The sequence below is a fragment of the Heterodontus francisci genome, chromosome 24, assembly GCF_036365525.1.
Source record: "Heterodontus francisci isolate sHetFra1 chromosome 24, sHetFra1.hap1, whole genome shotgun sequence".
In the NCBI taxonomy this organism is placed as follows: Eukaryota; Metazoa; Chordata; class Chondrichthyes; order Heterodontiformes; family Heterodontidae; genus Heterodontus; species Heterodontus francisci.
The window spans coordinates 64,900,768-64,920,992 of record NC_090394.1 but is presented as its reverse complement, the minus strand read 5'-3'; the positions used below and the strand labels follow the sequence as shown (position 1 = coordinate 64,920,992).

General features: G+C 44.1%; 1 protein-coding gene across 6 annotated transcripts in view; it reads left to right on the top strand.

Moving 5' to 3' along the window:
- Positions 1 to 20,225, top strand: part of txndc11 (thioredoxin domain containing 11) — a 96,573-nt gene that overhangs the window by 74,545 nt on the left and 1,803 nt on the right. For all 6 annotated transcript variants that reach the window (XM_068056417.1, XM_068056416.1, XM_068056418.1 and 3 more), the window contains 2 exons: positions 695 to 807; positions 2,712 to 2,792. In XM_068056417.1, coding sequence (XP_067912518.1) covers positions 695 to 807; positions 2,712 to 2,792 — 194 coding nt within the window. The remainder of the gene's footprint in view (positions 1 to 694; positions 808 to 2,711; positions 2,793 to 20,225) is intronic.

The following is a 20,225-nucleotide window of genomic DNA, read 5'->3' as shown; positions in this document are numbered from 1 at the left end:
GTCCCAAAGGGAAACTGGTCCAGTGCAATCTTGAAGACACGCAGAGAATCTGCATTCACCACCGGAGCCAATAACCTGCTCCATAGGTCTACATTACCTTCTGAATCGTTCCAAAGTTACATTCTTTCAAAAGTTTGTTTTTACATTCTGTCAAGACTCTTAAGTCAAATTATTGTTGGAACACCAAAGTGAATTTAACAATTACTTAAATCTGGCAGCCATAAATTTTAATGTCTTTTTTTTTCACAATTAACTTTTATTAAAAACTTATCTTTTCTGAAGCTGTAGCCTCAAGAGCTAACAGGTCATTAATGTAAGTACTTGGATTAAAATAAATCACATTTTGACACAATTATACAAATCTCACCTAAAATCCAATCCTGTATTTCTAATGAATGTGTGATTTGCTTTTGGTAGATTATAATGTGTGTGGAAAAAAATGCAAACAACAGAAATCTTACCTTCTTCATCACCCCCTTCCTTCATGGTCCCTTATTTAATACATAGTATTTCAATCAAGCAAGGCTATATTTAATGGAAAGGCTACATTCAACTGAGGGAACAGTAGCTCCTTTTTTCCCCCATGGTCCAGACAAATTTGGTAGATGCAAAACAACATAATAGTATTGTCTTAGCTTAAGCCTTTGGATAATACTGTGCTGACTTATTTGTACAAAACTGTCTTTTCTTACAGAATGTCTTGCTACTCTACTACACTCAATGGTGTGGATTTTGCACTGTTCTCAATCATGTCTTTATTCAGGTTGCCCGTCTCTTCCATGCTAATGATGGAATCATAATAGCCAGGTAAGAAATATTTGCATTTGTTTCAAAACCACATTTTTGCATCTTCCTTCCCCAGCATTTTAATTTTCTGTGTCTGTGTGGGTCTCTCTCTTCTCCACCACCACCACCGCCACAGATCAACTACTCCAGCCTCATCACTGCTCTCAAAACGTCCTATCACCCAATTCTAGTGAGAGTGAAATATATAAACCATTTGTGAGGCAAGTAATCCCAGACTTGGATCAAATCTTGCTTTGCACAAGCTTGTGTACACATAAACTTGAAATTGTGTTTTTATTTTTTGCGGTGTTTCATTTCTTTTTTGGTGGGTTAGTGAGCTTTGTGCTGGAATATTATGTACTTAAGACCAAGAAAAGGCCATGAGGCCCATATATGCTTGCCCGGTTTTGCTAGACAGCTTCTATAATTTGGCCTTTGGTAGGGCAGCAATAAGGCTATGTCAAATTTATGTCTAAAATTGTATCTTAACTTCTAGAAATAAATGACACTTAAAGTGAAATTCTTAAAGGTGATAACTTTTTTTTTAGTGGGGTGGGCATGGGGGAAAGAAAGCTGTTAGACTTCTCCAATATTGTCATTCTGAAAGGTTGGCACTCATTGGAACCAAAAGACTGGGTTTAAACCCAACTCCAGAGACTGAGTACATAATCTAGCCTGACACTCCAGTGCAGTGTTGAGGAAGTACTACGTTCTCTGATGTGCTGTCCTTCAAATGAGCTAGTTGAGGTAGACATTTAAAGATCCAATGACACTGGGTGTTCTCCTGGTGCTCTGTTCAATGTTCCTCCCCTACTCCAGCTGATTTAACTAGTCATTCAGTTCATGTTGACTGGGCTCTTCCTGTGAACAGAACGGCTGCAATGTTTGCTTATATAACAGTTGCATGCACTTCAAAGTGATTCATGGCACATGAAGTGTTTTGAGACATTACTGAGAGATATAATCAGGCACATTATAAATGCAGATCATTTTCTTTTACCTTGTTGGAGAGGTCTGTAACTGTCTTTCCAGGTTCTGTACTACATTTCTAAACTGAGGAGTGCCTGGTAATCCTGTTAAAACTGATTTATTACAATATATGTTTGAACTTCAAAACTTGCATAAATATTCAACCTCACCTCCCCTTTTCTAAAGTACAGAAGTTGGCACTATAGTTACTATGTCATTTGATTAGTTAGCAAAACTTCACAGATCAGCCAGCATGGCAACAATTGAACTATTTTTAGAATGAACTGTACCAAGAACATTTTATTCAGTGAAACACTGTACACTGAATGCGTTGTTTAAGACTACATTATCATTTAACAATTGTTTTGTAAATTAAAAATGAATTATATAATGTCTATGTACTGTAGTTTATATAAAAACAGAAATGTCAGTAATTGGTGAAATAAAACTTAAAATAACTTGCCAAAATTTTCCAAAATCATCTTTCCAACTGTAAATAATTAAAGCTTTAAGTCACTAACTTTCTGCCATCAAGGGCGTTCCAGTAGTAGGGGCGTGGAACACCCTGCCTGCAGCAGTAGTAGACTCGCCAACTTTAAGGGCATTTAAGTGGTCATTGGATAGACATATGGATGAAAATGGAATAGTGTAGGTCAGATGGTTTCACAGGTCGGCGCAACATCGAGGGCCGAAGGGCCTGTACTGCGCTGTAATGTTCTATTAAAAAAAAAAGGGATTATGCAAACAGAACTTGGGGCAATTGAGTAAAATGCATCATACTGTACAGTTTCAATTTTTTCCAGTCGCTACTAATGAGTTCATCCAAGTTATTTACATTCTTCAGCTGTTGTGAGCATTTGTATTTAGTTGAAGAAAAATGGATCCTGATTTTGTCTTTGGTACTCCCTTTTCACAGGATTCAAAGTTCATTCACAAAGTTACTCTTGTGCTTTCAGAATCAATGTTGCCAAAAATGACCTTGCTTGGGAGTATATGGTTGACCGATTTCCAACGATTCTGTTTTTCCCCAGTAAAAGGTAAGGCATGTATAAACATGGCATGTATTTTTCTAAGTACTGGCAACTGTAATGCTTTGAGTTTACTACATCAACCATGGATTATCTGAGTATGATAGCCAACTTGTATCAAATTATGCACTATTTGAGTTGCTTTTACATTGTGAGATCCTCCTGCTAGTGTCACCAGCTTTCATGCAATGCAAAAATAAATTTGCCATATCCCCAATACTGGCTCTTTAGAAAGACCTTGGCTATGCATTGGAAACCAGCGACCTGAACGACAATAATTGACTCAATATACCTGCAGTTTATGTTTCGCAACAGGGTGCAATGGTTAGGGAAATGGTATGGGGTACAGTGGCTGTACCACTACTCTAGGTGTGTTCCTTTATGCTGAATTGGACTGCAACATAGTGCCATCTTGGCAGCAGTCTCCCACTATCTTTTATTTTAAAAAAAATACTGTTTTTCAGTGGTAAGTGCCAGTGACCCCAAGGAGTGTTGAACCACCGTGGGAAGGAGGTTGAGTTAGTGCAGCCAGTTAAACTGACTGAGCTGCTTGACTTTGTTCTGCGGCAGCCAAGTTTTTATTTTTATTATTTGTTCCTGGGATGTGGGCATCACTGGTTAGGCCAGCATTTATTGCCCATCCCTAATTGCCCTTGAGAAGGTGGTGGTGAGCTACCTTCTTGAACCACTGCAGTCCATGTGGGATAGGTACACCTTAAGTGCTGTTGGGAAGGGAGTTCCAGGATTTTGACCCCACAACAGTGAAGGAATGGCGATTATAGTTCCAAGTCAGGATGGTGTATGGCTTGGAGGGGAACTTGCAGGTGGTGGTGTTTCTATGAATCTGCTGTCCTTGTCCATCTAGTGATAGAGGTCACGGGTTTGGAAGGTGCTATCTGAGGAGCCTTGCTGTATTGCTTGTAGATGGTACACACTGCTGCCACTGTGTGATGGTGGTGGAGGGAGTGAATGTGTGTTGATGGGTTGCCAATCAAACGTTATTTATATGGCTACTCCAGTTCAGTTTCTGGTCAATGGTAACCACCAGGATGTTGATAGTGGGGGATTCAGTGATGGTAATGCCATTGAATGTCAAGGGGAGATGGTTAGATTCTCTCTTGTTGGAGATGGTCATTGCCTGGCACTTGTGTGGTGCAAATGTTACTTGCCACTTATCAGCTCAAGCCTGGATATTGTCCAGGTCTTGCTGCATTTCTACACGGACTGCTTCAGTATTTGAGGAGTCGCAAATGGTGCTGAACATTGTGCAATCATCAGCGAACATCCCCACTTCTGACCTTATGATACAAGGAAGGTCATTGATGAAGCAGCTGAAGATGGTTGGGCCGAGGACACTATGCTGAGGAACTCGTGCAGTGATTTCCTGGAGTTCAGATGTTTGACCTCCAACAACCACAACCATCTTCCTTTGTGCTAGGTATGATTCCAACCAGTGGAGAGTTTTCCCCCTGAGTCCCATTGACTCCAGTTTTGCTAGGGCTCTTTGATGCCATACTCGGTCAAATGCTGCCTTGATGTCAAGGGCAGTCACTCTCTCCTCACCTCTTGAGTTCAGCTCTTTTGTCCATGTTTGAGCCAAGGCTGTAATGAGATCAGGAGCTGAGTGGCCCTGGCGGAACCCAAACTGAGCATCACTGAGCAGGTTATTGCTAAGCGAGTGCTGCTTGATAGCATTGTTGATGACACCTTCCATCACTTTACTGATGATTGAGAGTAGACTGATGGAGCGATAATTGGCCGGGTTGGACTTGTCCTTCTTGTGTGCAGGACATACCTGGGCAATTTTCCACATTGCCGGGTAGATGCCAGTGTTGTAGCTATACTGGAACAGCTTGGCTAGGGGTGAGGCAAGTTCTGGAGCACAGGTCTTCAGTACGATTGCCGGAATATTGTCAGGACCCATAGTCTTTGCAGTATCCAGTGCCTTCAGTCGTTTCTTGATATCACGTGGAGTGAATCGAATTGGCTGAAGTCTGGCATCTGTAATGCTGGAGACTTCAGGAGGGGGCCGAGATGGATCATCAGCTCGGCACTTCTGGCAGAAGATTGTTGCAAATGCTTCTGCCTTATCTTTCGCACTGATGTGCTGGCCTCCCCCATCATTGAGGATGGGAATATTTGTGGAGCCACCTCCTCCAGTTAGTTGTTTAATTGTCCACCACCATTCATGACTGGAGGTGGCAGGACTGCAGAGCTTGATGTGATCCGTTGGTTATGGGACCGCTTAGCTCTGTCTATTGCATGCTGCTTATGCAGTTTGGCATGCAAGTAATCCTGGGTAGTAGCTTCACCAGGTTGACACCTCATTTTGAGGTATGCCTGGTGCTGCTCCTGGCATGCCCTCCTGCACTCTTCGTTGAACCAGGGTTGGTCTCCTGGCTTGATGGTAATAATAGAGTGGGGGATATGCCGGTCCATGAGGTTACAGATTGTGGTTGAGTACAATTCTGCTGCTGCTGATGGCCCACAGCGCCTCATGGATGCCCAGTTTTGCATTGCTAGATCTGTTCGAAATCTATCCCACTTAGCACGGTGATAGTGCCACACAACACGATGGACGGTATCCTCAATGTGAAGGCGGGACTTCGTCTCCACAAGGACTGTGCGGTGGTCACTCCTACCAATACCGTCATGGACAGACGCATCTGCGGCAGGCAGATTGGTGAGGACAAGGTCAAGTATGTTTTTCCCTCGTGTTGGTTCCCCATCCACCTGCCGCAGACCCAGTCCAGCAGCTATATCCTTTTAGTACTCGGTCAGTAGTGGTGATGCCGAGCCACTCTTGGTGATGGACATTGAAGTCCCCTACTCAGAGTACATTTTGTGCCCTTGCCACCCTCAGTGCTTCCTCCAAGTGGTGTTCAACATGGAGGAGTACTGATTCATCAGCTGAGGGACAGCGGTAGGTGGTAATCAGTAGGAGGTTACCGTGCCCATATTTGACCTGATGCCATGAGACTTCATGGTGTCCGGAGTCGATGTTGAGGACTCCCAGGGCAACTCCCTCCTGACTATAGACCACCGTCCTGCCCCTCTGGTGGGTCTGTCCTGCCGGTGGGACAGGACATACCCAGGGATAGTGATTGCAGTGTCTGGGACATTGTCTGTCAGGTATGGTTCCGTGAGTATGACTATGTCAGGCTGTTGCTTGACTAGTCTGTGGGTCAGCTCTCCCAACTTTGGCACAAGCCCCCAGATGTTAGTAAGGTGGACTTTGCAGGGTCGACAGGGCTGGGTTTGCTGTTGTCGTTTCCAGTGCCTAGGTCGATGCCGGGTGGTCCGTCTGGTTTCATTCCTTTTTATTGACTTCGTAGCGGTTAGGTACAACTGAGTGGCTTGCTAGGCCATTTCAGGGGGCATGTAAGAGTCAACCACATTGCTGTGGGCCTGGAGTCACATGTAGGCCAGACCAGGTAAGGACAGCAGATTTCCTTCCCTAAAGGACATTAGTGAACCAGATAGGTTTTTACAACAATCGACAATGGTTTCATGGCCATCATTAGACTAGCTTTTAATTCCAGATTTTTATTAATTAAATTCAAATTCCACCTTCTGCTGTGGTGGGATTTGAACCCATGTCCCCAGAGCAATACCCTGGGTCTCTGGGTTACTAGTCCAGTGACAATACCACTACGCCACCGCCAGGGTTGGTCCCTCAGCTTGATGGTAATGGTCAAGTGAGCCATGAGGTTACAGATTGTGGTTACAATTTACACTGCTATTAATGCAGTTGCTTCATACTATCTGTCTCACTAACACCTCAAGACCAATTCAGACCTTTCTAATCATTCCTTCAGCAGTAAACTTTTTTAAACAAGGTTCCTTACCCAACGTAAAAACCAAAAGCATGTCAATTTAGCATTGAAAGGGAGGAGGTATTAGCGATTTTAGCAGGCTTAAATGTGGATAAATTCCTAAGCCCAGATGAGATGTATCCCAGGCTGTTATGTGAGGCAAGGGAGGAGATAGCAGGGGCTCTGACACAAATTTCCAAATGCTTTCTGGCCACGAGAGGTTCTGGAGGACAGTAAATGTGGTACCATTATTCAAGAAGGGTAGCAAGGATAAACTCTAATTACAGGCTGGTGAGTCCTAACATCAGTGGTAGGGAAACTATTGGAAAAAATTCTGAGGGACAGGATTCATCTCCACTTGGAGGCAGGGATTAATCAAGAATAGTAAGCATGGCTTTCTCAGGTGGAGATCATGTCCAACAAACTTGATTGAATTTTTCAAGGAAGTGACTAGATGTGTAGATGAGGGTAAAGCAGTTGATGCAGTCTACATTGTCTTCAGTAAGGCTTTTGATAAGGTCCTGCGTGGAAGATTGGTTAAGAAGGCAAGAGCCCATGGGATTCAAGACAGTTTGGCAAATTGGTTCCAAAATTAGCTTAGTGACAGGAGGCAGAGGGTAATGGTCGAGGGTTGTTTCTGCGATTAGAAGCCTGTGACCAGTGGTGTACCGCAGGGATCGCTGCTGGGACTCTTGCTGTTTGTAGTGTATGTTAATGATTTAGATATGAATATAGGAGGTATGATCAGTAAGTTCGCAGATGATACGAAAATTGGTGTCGTAGATAGTGAGGAGGGAGGCCTGAGTTTACAGGACAATATAGATGGGCTGGCAAGATGGGCAGAGCAGCGGCAAATGGAATTTATTTATTTATTTATTTAGAGATACAGCACTGAAACAGGCCCTTCGGCCCACCGAGTCTGTGCCAACCATTAACCATCCATTTATACTAATCCTACACTAATCCCATATTCCTACCACATCCTCACCTGTCCCTATATTCCCCTACCACCTACCTATACTAGGGGCAATTTATAATTGCCAATTTACCTATCAACCTGCAAGTCCTTTGGCTGTGGGAGGAAACCGGAGCACCCGGAGGAAACCCACGCAGACACAGGGAGAACTTGCAAACTCCACACAGGCAGTACCCAGAATTGAACCCGGGTAGCTGGAGCTGTGAGGCTGCGCTGCTAACCACTGCGCCACTGTGCCGCCCTCAATTTAATCCTGAGAAGTGTGAGGTGATGCATTTTGGGAGGACTAAAAGGCAAGGGAATATACAATGGATGGTAGGGCCCTAGGAAGTAGAGAGATTCAGAGGGACCTTGGTGTACTTGTCCATAGATCACTGAAGGCAGCAGCACAGGTAGATATGTGGTTAGGAAGGCATATGGGATACTTGCTTTTATTAGCTGAGGCATAGAATATAAGAGCAGGGAGGTTATGATGGAGCTGTATAAAATGCTAGTTAGGCCACAGCTGGAGTACTGTGTACAGCTCTGGTCGTCACGCTGTAGGAAGGATGTGATTGCACTGGAGAGGGTGCAGAGGATATTCACCAGGATGTTGCCTGGGCTGGAGCATTTCCGCTATGAAGAGAGACTGGATAGGCTAGGGTTGTTTTCCATAGAGCAGAGAAGGCTGAGGGGGGACGTGGTTGAGGTATAAAAAATTATGAGGGGCATAGATAGGGTAGATGGGAAGAAACGTTTTCCCTTAGCGGAGATGTCAATAACCAGGGGGCATAGATTTAAGGTAAGGGGCAGGAGGTTTAGAGGGGATTTGAGGGAAAAAATTTTCACCCAGAGGGTGGTTGGAATCTGGAACACACTGCTTGAAGGGGTGGTAGAGGCAGGAACCCTCACATTTAAGAAGTGTTTAGATGAGCACTTGAAACGCCATTGCATAGAAGGCTATGGGCCAAGTGCTGGAAAATGGGATTAGCATAGGTAGGTGCTTGATGGCCGGCATGGACACGATGGGCCGAAGGGCCTGTTTCTGTGCTGTATAACTCCATGACTCTAATTGTTTATTTGAACTGTTCTGTGTTTGAAGTATTTTACATTGGCTGTCTGTCTGCTTCCTATTTAAATGTCAAAGAAAGTAAGAACTTGCATTTATATATATTAGCTTCACAACTTCAGGATGTTCCAAAGCACTTCCAAGCCAATCGACTACTTTTGATGAACAATTACTGTTGTAATGTGATGTAGTAATTGTACTGTTACAGCTGCACAAGAAAACCACTTGGGAACGAAAATCGCTCCTAAAATATTAACAGTGATACTCATGGTATTACATTGAATTAATTCATGATGTGGTCTCCCAGTTGTGCATTTCACAAGGCAGATTAGGCAATACTTTGGCTTTTTGACTGTTCGCTATAAGCCAGTCTGCAGCACAATAAACAGAATTAACAATGGGGCAGAACATGCAAACTCAGCATGAGGTTTTTTCAGTCACTCAGTATATCAGAACTGCAGTATCATGTGCTATGTACAACTTTGTGTGGTCAACTGTGTGTCACCCTGCACAGTCAGCATAGACAACATTTGGATGAAAATTGCTGACTTATTTTTACCAAAAAAAACAAAACTGCCAACTTGAATCTGTGGAATATTTCTTTCAAAAGTCTTTGTTTTAAAAAAAAATGAAAATACAGATGCAAGAGAGCATGCTCACACTTTAATGACACCAGCCTTAGCCTTTCTTTCTCTCTCTCTGGGCCTTGCATTGAATTTGACCAAGAGGATGGCAAATTACTTGTTCCCAATTAAACTTTAAATCTAGCCATAAAAGGTTATGGAACAACAGCCCAGGAGATTTTCTCTTTCCATGTTGGAAATTAACTGGTCGCCTACAAGCACTTCCTCACTGGTATACGTAGCTCATTTTGTTAGAGCATTGTGGGAACAAACAAGCATTCTCCTCATGGCAAAGCATGTTAGGGCTATATCCTACTGTTTGCCACCTGAAGATGAGTTTCAGGAAACGTTTAAAAGGTGCAGCACAGTCTATTAACAAAATCTGACTCATAAGTATATTGTACTTTGTGAATGGGGGCTCACCATCTTTTTGAGCCCAAGTCACTTCATTGTACAAGAGTAGTCTGAGGTAACTCATACTGCACTTCCTCATGCAAGAGAAAAGTGTCCGCCAGGCCTCTGCTTGTCATCTTATGACATTTCTGGGACCATAATAGGGAAGATGTATAGGGATCATGAATGTCATGGAGTGGAAGGGCATAAGTGCACAATCATTGGAGTTCCAATGAACGCAATCATTCTTTTTTTTTTATTCATTCACGGGATGTGGGCGACGCTGGCCAGGCCAGCATTTATTGCCCATCCCTAATTGCCCTTGAGAAGGTGGTGGTGAGCTGCCTTCTTGAACCGCTGCACTCCATGTTGGGTAGGTATACCCACAGTGCTGTTAGGAAGGGAGTTCCAGGATTTTGACCCAGCGACAGTGAAGGAACGGCGATATAGTTCCAAGTCAGGATGGTGTGTGACTTGGAGGGGAACTTGCAGGTGGTTGTGTTCCCGTGCATTTGCTGCCCTTGTCCTTCTAGTTGGTAGAGGTTGCGGGTTTGGAAGGTGCTGTCTAAGGAGCCTTGGTGCATTGCTGCAGTGCATCTTGTAGATCGTACACACTGCTGCCACTGTGCGTCGGTGGTGGAGGGAGTGAATATTTGTAGATGGGGTGCCAATCAAGCGGGCTGCTTTGTCCTGGATGGTGTAGAGCTTCTTGAGTGTTGTTGGAGCTGCACCCATCCAGGCAAGTGGAGAGTATTCCATCACACTCCTGACTTGTGCCTTGTAGATGGTGGATAGGCTTTGGGGAGTCAGGAGATGAGTTACTCGCCTCAGGATTCCTAGTCTCTGACCTGCTCTTGTAGCCACGGTATTTATATGGCTACTCCAGTTCCCTTTCTGGTCAATGGTAGCACCTAGGATGTTGATAGTGGGGGATTCAGCGATGGTAATGCCATTGAATGTCAAGGGGAGATGGTTAGATTCTGTCTTATTGGAGATGGTCATTGCCTGGCACTTGTGTGGCACGAATGTTACTTTCCACTTATCAGCCCAAGCCTGGATATTGTCCGGGTCTTGCTGTATTTCTACACGGACTGCTTCAGTATCTGAGGAGTCACGAATGGTGCTGACCATTGTGCAATCATCAGCGAACATCCCCACTTCTGACCTTATGATACAAGGAAGGTCATTGATGAAGCAGCTGAAGATGGTTGGGCCTAGGACACTACCCTGAGGAACTCCTGCAGTGATGTCCTGGAGCTCAGATGATTGACCTCCAACAACCACAACCATCTTCCTTTGCGCTAGGTATGACTCCAGCCAGCGGAGGGTTTTCCCCCTGATTCCCATTGACCTCAGTTTTGCTTGGGCTCCTTGATGCAATACTCAGTCAAATGCTGCCTTGATGTCAAGGGCAGTTACTCTCACCTCACGTCTTGAGTTCAGCTCTTTTGTCAATGTTTGAACCAAGGCTGTAATGAGATCAGGAGCTGAGTAGCACTGGCGGAACCCAAACTGAGCATCACTGAGCAGGTTATTGCTAAGCAAGAGCTGCTTGATGGCACTGTTGATGACACCTTCCATCACTTTACTGATGATTGAGAGTAGGCTGATGGGGCGTTAATTGGCTGGGTTGGACTTGTCCTGCTTTTTGTGTACAGGACATACCTGGGTAATTTTCCACATTGCAGGGTAGATGCCAGTGTTGTAGCTGTACTGGAACAGCTTGGCTCGGGGCGCGGCAAGTTCTGGAGCACAAGTCTTCAGTACTATTGCTGGAATATTGTCAGGACTACAATATTCTACTACCTAACACAGTCTCAATACTACAGCAATTGTCTTATCTCTCACAGACGATAAGACATATTGGATCTCTTTCCTTTTATATTGCTATGCATACTATTTTGATTATGGCAATGTAGGGGGAAGTAGGTTAAGTAATGTAATTCGCCCAATACACTGCAATAAAATATTTCTTGAGGATTAACATCCATCTCCAATTTTATTTTTTAAAATGTTTCCATAGGACTGTTAAGAATTTGGAAAATGCGAGTCTAAATGGAGTAGGAGAATAAAAGGAACTTGGAGTACACATTCACATATAATTAAAAGTAGAAATGCAAGTTAACAAGGCCATAAAATACCAGCGAAACACTGGGGATCATTTTGAGAATCGAAAATCAGGGAAGTTGTGTTAAACCTGTATAGAACCTTAGTCCACAATTGACAGTACGCTGCACAGTTCTGGTCTTCATTTTACAAAAAGGATGTAGAGGCACTGGAGAAAATTAAAGAAGATTTATAAGGCTGATTCCAGAAGTGAGAGCTTATATCAGAAATGACAGAACAGGTTGGGTCTCTTTTTCTCTAGAAAGAGAAAGCTGAGTGAGGGGTGACCTAATGGCGTTTAAAATTATGAAAGTTTGATAAGCTGGATGTAGAGAAGGTATTTCCAATTGTAAGGGAGACCAAAATGATGGGCCATAAATTTAAGATAGTATCTATTAAATCCAATAAGGAATTCAGGAGAAACCTCTACTCAAGAGTGGTTAGAATGTGAAACCTGCAACCACAAATTAATTCAGGTGAATAGCATAGGTGCATTTTACGGGGAAGCTTGATAAACACAAAACGAATAGAAAGATATAACTTATGGCATGTAGCATTGGCTTGCAGTCCTGCTGTGGGCCCATCGTTCAATACATGCTTTGGCGATGGTCAGTGTGTGACTGGGAAGGAAATGTAAGATGTGTGATCTGAAAGCTGAGATGGGACAAGGCTCTGTACTTCCCTATTTGTTGCTGTCATGCTAGGCCCCCACCTGCCAAGAGTGAGGCAGATTAATTTTGTCGTGAACATTGATTTTAAACTGTTACTGGAGTAAAGAAAGGACTTGTTACACAGATCAACCGTGGCTGGAAAAGATATTAACAGACAGTGATTAGAAGGATAAAAGACCATTGCCTGACACATTCAACCCACAATGGACCTTGATCACCAGGTATTATGTGTAAGAGGACCATTCCAGAGACTGCTAAGGTGATACAATACAAGACGTGGTCAGACCAGTTAGTCACATCACTAACCTGCTTGGCAACCTGGGTTTTTCTGAACTGTACAAACAGTTTGAACTCAAAGTCTGTTTGCTCCTGAACTGAGAAGATCTCTCCTGTCTGCTCCCATCTCTTTCTCACAAGCCTCAGAATCCACTGAAGACACATAAACCCCAAGACAGAAAAGTCTCCTACGGCAAACAAGGTTTAAGAAGAATACTGGGCACCAACGAAAAGCAAGATCAACGTACCTTTAAGGACTCTACAGTGAGCTCAAAGAACTGTAACAGCTCCTCTTCAGATGTTGCCTCAAACTTTTCCATTTTATTTTTCTTCTCTTTTCTATCTGTTTGCATGTGTGTATTGCATGGGCGTGTCGTGTATTCGTAGGCATTAACTGAATTAGGGTTTACGTTTAATAAATTTCAAACTTTTCTTTCAACCTAAGAAAGCCTGTTTGTGCTGATTTCTTTGCCTTATAATTGGAAAGCGGTGAACAAGGATTCACCAAGTGGGAGCTTAAAACACAGTGCGTTTAAAAATAAAACCCTATTACAGTAAGACCAGGTGAAGGCAGAAAGGGAACCCTAGACACATTTCTCACTTGGTCACAACAGTTTCTTACTCAAATGTCACTCCTTATAGGTGGGACATGATACAGGTTTGCCTCTTTTTTTTTTTCCCACATTCTCATTATGGCACTTTTACAAGTTATGTAAATGAGTAAACCATGCACTTCCTGATTTTGCACTGGGACGAAACAAACCAGCTCCAAGACCACTGGCTTTGCAACCCTGTGCAATATGCCATTGAAACACACCAGAATATGAAAATAATGGAACAGCAACATAAATATAATTAGCTTATGCTTGCAAATAAGTTATGTTGCTTTATCATTGTAAAATTTTCAGCTCTGAGGGTTCATGGTTTAACACCAATTAAACCTACTGATTATTTTTTTTAATTGGCCTCCAAACTTGGGGAGAAGAAACTGCTACAAACTGGAGGAAAGCAGGATAGATGCCGAACATATCTAGCAGCTCAGATCAGAGCACCCATGAGGTCTGTGGGCCATCAGCAGCAGAATTGCATTCAACTGCAATCTGTAATCTCATTGTGCAGCATCTATCTCTCTCTACCATTGCCATCAACCCAGGGGACCAACCCTGATTCAACGAGGAGTGTTGAAGAGCATTCCAGGAAGCAGCACCAGGCATAACTAAAATTAATACCTATAATTGCACAAAGATGAGAAGCAGATCAGAAGATTGGACAGAATATTTTTTAAAAAAAGCAAAGAATGACTAAAAGGAGGAGGGTAAAATTAGAGTATGAGAGAAAGCTAGCTAGAAATATAAAGACAGTAAAAAAGACAGAGGCGCAAGGGGAGAGCCAACTGTGCAACAGCCCCAACAAACAAATTTCTCTGCAGCACCTGTGGAAGAGCCTGTCACTCCAGAACTGGCCTTTATAGCCACTCCAGGCGCTGCTTCACAAACCACTGACCACCTCCAGGCGCGTATCCATTGTCTCTCGAGATAAGGAGGCCCAAAAGAAGTTTCTATAGATATTTAAAAAAGAAAAGTTAACAAAGTGAGCATTGGTCCTATAGAAAGTGAGTCTGGGGAATTAATAATGGATAACAAGGAGATGGCAGATGAATTGAACAGATATTTTGCATCTGTCTTCACTATTGAGGATACAAGTAACATCCCAGTATTAGCTGTAAGTCAGGAAATGGAAGGAAGGGAGGAACTCAAGAAAATTACAATCACCAGGGAAGTGCTACTGAACAAATTGTTGTAGCTGCGGACTGACAAATCCCTGGGTCTTGATGAACTTCATCCTAGGGTGTTAAAAGAAGTGGCTAGTGAAATAGTTGATAGTTTTAATTTTCCAAAATTCCCTAGATCCAGGGAAGGTTCCATTAGATTGGGAAAATAGTGAATGTAACTTCTTTATTCAAAAAGGGAGGGAGACCGAAAGCAGGAAACTACAGACCAGTTAGCTTAACATCTTGTCTTAGGGAAAATGTTAGAAGCTATTATTAAAAACGTTATAGCAGGGCATTTAGAAAAATTCAAGGTAATCCGGCAGAGTTAACATTATTTTGTGAAAGGGAAATCATGTTTAACCAATTTATTGGAGTTCTTTGAGGGAGTTACATGTGCTGTGGATAAAGGGAAATTTGTGGATGTATTGTACTTCGATTTCCAGAAGGCATTTGATAAGGTGCCATATCAAAGGTCATTGCAGAAAATAAAAGCTCATGGTGTTCTTCTTCTTTGGCCTCCTTGTCTCAAGAGACAATGGGTAAGTGCCTTGAGGTGGTCAGTGGTTTGTGGAGCAGCGCCTGGAGTTGCTATAAAGGCCAATTCTAGAGTGACAGACTCTTCCACAGACTCTGTAGATAAAATTGGTTGTCGGGGCTGTTACACAGTTGGCGCTCTCCTTGCACTACTGTCTTTTTTCCTGCCAACTGCTAAGTGTCTTTGACTCGCCACTCTTCAGCCCCGCCTTTATAGCTGTCCGCCAGCTGTGGCGATTGCTGGCAACTGACTCCCACAACTTGTGGTCAGTGTTGCAGGGCTTCATGTAGTGTTCGCAGATGTCTTTAAAGCGGAGACATGGATGGCTGGTGGGTCTGATATCAGTGACGAGCTCGCTGTACAATGCATCCTTGGGGATCCTGCCATCTTCCATGGGGCTCATATGGCCAAGCCATCTCAAGTGTCACTGGCTTAGTAGGGCGTGTATGCTGGGGATGTTGGCCGCCTCGAGAACTTCTGCGTTGGAGAAACGGTCCTGCCAACTGATGCCAAGGATTCTCTGGAAACAGCGAAGATGGAAAGCGTTGAGACGTTGCTCTTGGCTGACGTACATTGTCCAGGCCTCGCTGCCGTAGAGCAAGGTACTGAGGACACAGGCTTGAAACACTCGGACTTTTGTGTTCCGTGTCAGTGCACTATTTTCCCAAACCCTCTTGGCCAGTCTGAACATAGCAACAGACGCCTTTCCCATGCGCTTGTTGATTTCTGCATCGAGAGACAGGTTACTGGTGATAGTTGAGCCTAGGTAGGTGAACTCTTGAACCACTTCCAGAGCGTGGTCGCCGATATTGATGGATGGAGCATTTCTGACATCCTGTCCCATGATGTTTGTTTTCTTGAGGCTGATGGTTAGGCCAAATTCGTTGCAGGCAGCTGCAATCCTGTCGATGAGTCTCTGCAGACACTCTTCAGTGTGGGATGTTAATGCAGCATCGTCAGCAAAGAGGAGCTCCCTGATGAGGACTTTCCGTATTTTGGTCTTCGCTCTAAGACTGCCAAGGTTGAACAAGCTGCCATCTGATCTTGTGTGGAGGAAAATTCCTTCTTCTGAAGACTTAAATGCATGTGAGAGCAGCAGTGAGAAGAAAATCCCAAACAGTGTAGGTGCGAGAACGCAGCCCTGTTTCACGCCACTCAGGATAGTAAAGGGGTCTGATGAGGCCCCGCTATGCTGAATTGTGCCTTTCATATTGTCATGGAATGAGGTGATGATACTTATTAGCTTTGGTGGACATCCAATCTTTGCTAGTGGTCTGAAGAGACCACGTCTACTGATGAGGTCAAAGGCTTTGGTGAGATCTATGAAGGCAACGTAGAGGGGCATCCATTGTTCGCAGCATTTCTCCTGTAGCTGGCAAAGGGAGAACAGCATGTCAATGGTGGATCTCTCTGCTCTAATGCCACACTGTGCCTCAGGGTAGACATGCTCAGCTAGCTTCTGGAGTCCGTTTAAAACGACTCGAGCGAAGGTTTTCCCCATTATGCTGAGCAGGGAGATTCCACAGTAGTTGTTGCAGTCGTTGCAGTCATCCTTGTTCTTATAGAGGGTGATGATATTGGCATCGCGCATGTCCTGTGGTACTGCTCCCTCATCCCAGCACAGGCAAAGCAGTTCATGGAGTGCTGAGAGTATAGCAGGCTTGGCACTCTTGATTTATTTCAGGGGTAATGCCGTCCTGTCCAGGAGCTTTTCCACTGGCTAGAGAATCAATGGTATTACTGAGTTCCGATTTTGTTGGCTGTTCGTCCAGCTCATCCATGACTGGCAGAGACTGGGCTGCATTGAAGGCGGTATCCGTGGCATTGCATAGTGTAGGCGGTAACATTGGCATGGATAGAAGATTGGCTAGCCAAACAGGAAACCATAGGCATAAATGGGTCATTTTCTGGTTGGCAAGATGTAATGAGTGGTGTGCCACAGGGATCTGTGCTAGGGCCTCAACTTTTTACAATTTATATAAGTGACTTGGATGACACAGAAGATAGAATTTAGATTTAGAGATACAGCACTGAAACAGGCCCTTCGGCCCACCGAGTCTGTGCCGACCATTAACCACCCATTTATACTAATCCCACACTAATCCCATATTCCTACCACATCCCTATATTCCCCTACCACCTACTTAGGGGCAATTTATAATGGCCAATTTACCTATCAACCTGCAAGTCATTTGGCTGTGGGAGGAAACCGGAGCACCCGGAGGAAACCCACGCAGACACAGGGAGAACTTGCAAACTCCACACAGGCAGTACCCAGAATTGAACCCGGGTCGCTGGAGCTGTGAGGCTGTGGTGCTAACCACTGCGCCACTGGAAAGTAACTTGTGAAGAGGACATAAGGGGGCTACAAAGGGATATAGATAGGTTAAGTGAGTTGGCAAAGACCTGGCAAATGGAGTATAATGTGGGAAATTGTCCACTTTGGCAGGAAGAATTAAAAAAGCATATTATCTAAATAGTGAGAGATTGCAGAACTGAGATGCAGAGGAATCTGGGTGTCCTAGTGCATGAATCGCAAAAGGTTAGTATGCAGGTACAGCACGTAATTAGCATAGCTAATAGAATGCTATTGTTTATCGTGAGGAGCTTTGAATGCAAAAGTAGGGAAATTATGCTTTAGCTATAACAGGGCATTGGTGAGACCACATCAGGAGTACTATGTACAGTACTGGTCTTATTTAAGGAAGGATGTAAATGCGTTGGCAGTTCAAGAAGGTTTACTAGACTAATAACTGGAATGGGCAGGCTGTCTTACGAGGAAAGATTGGACAGGCTAGGCTTGTATCCGCTGGAATTTAGAAGAGTAAGAGGCAACTTGATTGAAACGTATAAGATCCTGAGGGGTCTTGACCGAGTGGATGTGGAAAGGATGTTTCCCCTTGTGGGAGAATCTAGAACTAGGGGTCGCCCATTTAAGACACTGATGAGAAATTTTTCTCTGAGGGTCGTGAGTCTTTTGAATTCTCTACCTCTGCCTTATAAATATTCAAAGACTCTGCTTCCATTGCCTTTTGAGGAAGATAGATTCTTAACCTTCCACCCCCCCTTATTATCAGGGGTAGGTGGAAATGTGGCGTAATCAGTTCAGCCATGAACTTATAGAATGGCGGAGCAGGCTCGAAGGGCCGAGTGGCCCACTCCTGTTCCTAATTTGTATGTTCGTATGAGGTACCAATCTGGTGAAGCTACAGCACAGGACTACATTCATTCTAAATAGCAGAAGCAGCATGGTATAGACAGAGATAAGCAATCTCTCACAACCAGCAGATCCGATCAAAGCTCTGCAGTCCTGTCACATCCAGTTGTGAATGGTGGTGGGCAAATAAAGAACTAATGGGGGGAGGAGGAGGCTCCATGCACATTCCCATCCTCAATGATGGCAGAGACTAGCACTCAAATGCAGAAGACAAGACTGAAGTGGTTGCAACCATCTTCAGCCAGATAACCCATCTCAGCTTCCTCCTGAGTTCCCCACCATCACAGAAGCCAGTCTTCAGCCAATTTGACTCCTCATGATATCAAGAAACGGCTGAACGCACTGGATACAGCAAAGGCTAGGGGCCCCAACAACATGCTGGCTGTGATGCTGCAGACTTGTGCTCCAGAACTAGCTGTGCCTCTAGCCAAGCTGTTCCAGTACAGCTACAACACTGACTTCCACACAGTGTGGAAAATTGCCCAGGTATGTCTTGCCCACAAAAAAAAAGCAGGGCAAATCCAGTCCAGCCAATTACCAACCCATTAGTCTACTATTGATCGAGTAAAGTGATGGAAGATTTCTTTGTCGATGCTATTAAGCCCTACTTACTCCTGATAACCTGCTCGCTGGTGCTCAGTTGGGTTCTGCCAGGATCACTCTGCTTCAAAGCTAATTATAGCCTTGGACCAAACATGGACAAAGAGCTGAATTCCAGAGAGTGACTGCCCTTGACATCAAGGCAGCATTTGACTGAGCCATCAAGGAGCTCTAGTAAAATTGAAATCAATGGGAATCGGAAAAAACTCTCCACTGGTTGAAGTCATAACTAGCACAAAAGAGAATGGTTGTGGTTGTTGGAGGCCAATCAGTTCAGCCCTAGGATACCTCTGCAGGAGTTCCTCAGGGCAGTGTCCTCGACCCAACAATCTTCGGCTGCTTAATCAATGGCCTCCTCTCCATAATAAGGTCAGAAGTGGGGATATTAGCTGATTGCACATTGTTTAGTACCATTGTGGCTCCAAAGATACTGAAGCAGTCCATGCCTGCATGCAACAAGACCTGAACAACATTCAGGCTTGCGCTGATAAGTGACAAGAAACATTTGTGCCAGGCGATGATCATTTCACATAAGAGGGAGTCTAACCACCTCCTGTTGACATTCATGGCATCACCATTGCTGAATCCCCCACCATCAATATCCTGGGATTCGCCATTGACTAGAAACTTAACTAGACCAGCCATATCAATACCGTGGCTACAAGTGGAGGTCAGAGGTTGGGTATTCTGCAGAGAGTGACTCACCACCTGACATCCCAAAGCCTGTCCACTGTCTACAAGGCACAAGTCAGGAGTGTGATGGAATACTCCCCACTTGCCTGAATGAGTGCAGCTCCAACAGCAGTCAGGAAGCTTGACACCATCCAGGACAAAGCAGACTGCTTGATTGGTATCCCATCCACCACTGGTGCAATGTGTATCATCTACAAAATGCATTGCAGCAACTCACCAAGCTTCTTTCGACAGCACCTTCCAAACCCACAACCTCTACCACCTAGAAAGACAAGGGCAGAAGGCGCATGGAAACACCACCACTTGCAAGTTCCCCTCCAAGTCACACACCATCCTGATTTTAGAAATATATCACCGTTCCTTCATCCATTGCTGGGTCAAAACCCTGGAACTCCCTACCTAACAGCACTGTGGGAGTACCTCCCCACACAAACTGCAGCTCACCACCACCCTCTCGAGGGCAATAAATTTTGGCCTTGACAGTGATACCACATCCCATTAACAATTTTTTTTAAAGGAATTGAAACTGGTAATGTGAGCAGTTAGGTCTTTTGTTTTAAGCATTAGCATTGTGTGACTTGAATGAGGAAGCAGCTATGAAGTTTCTTGCTTTACAATTTGATATGGTTGGCTAATTACAAAAAGCACTTTTTTTTTCTTTTGACATTTGTTTGAGAATAAAGTAATTCAATTCTACGATTGTCCAACTCCATCCCAA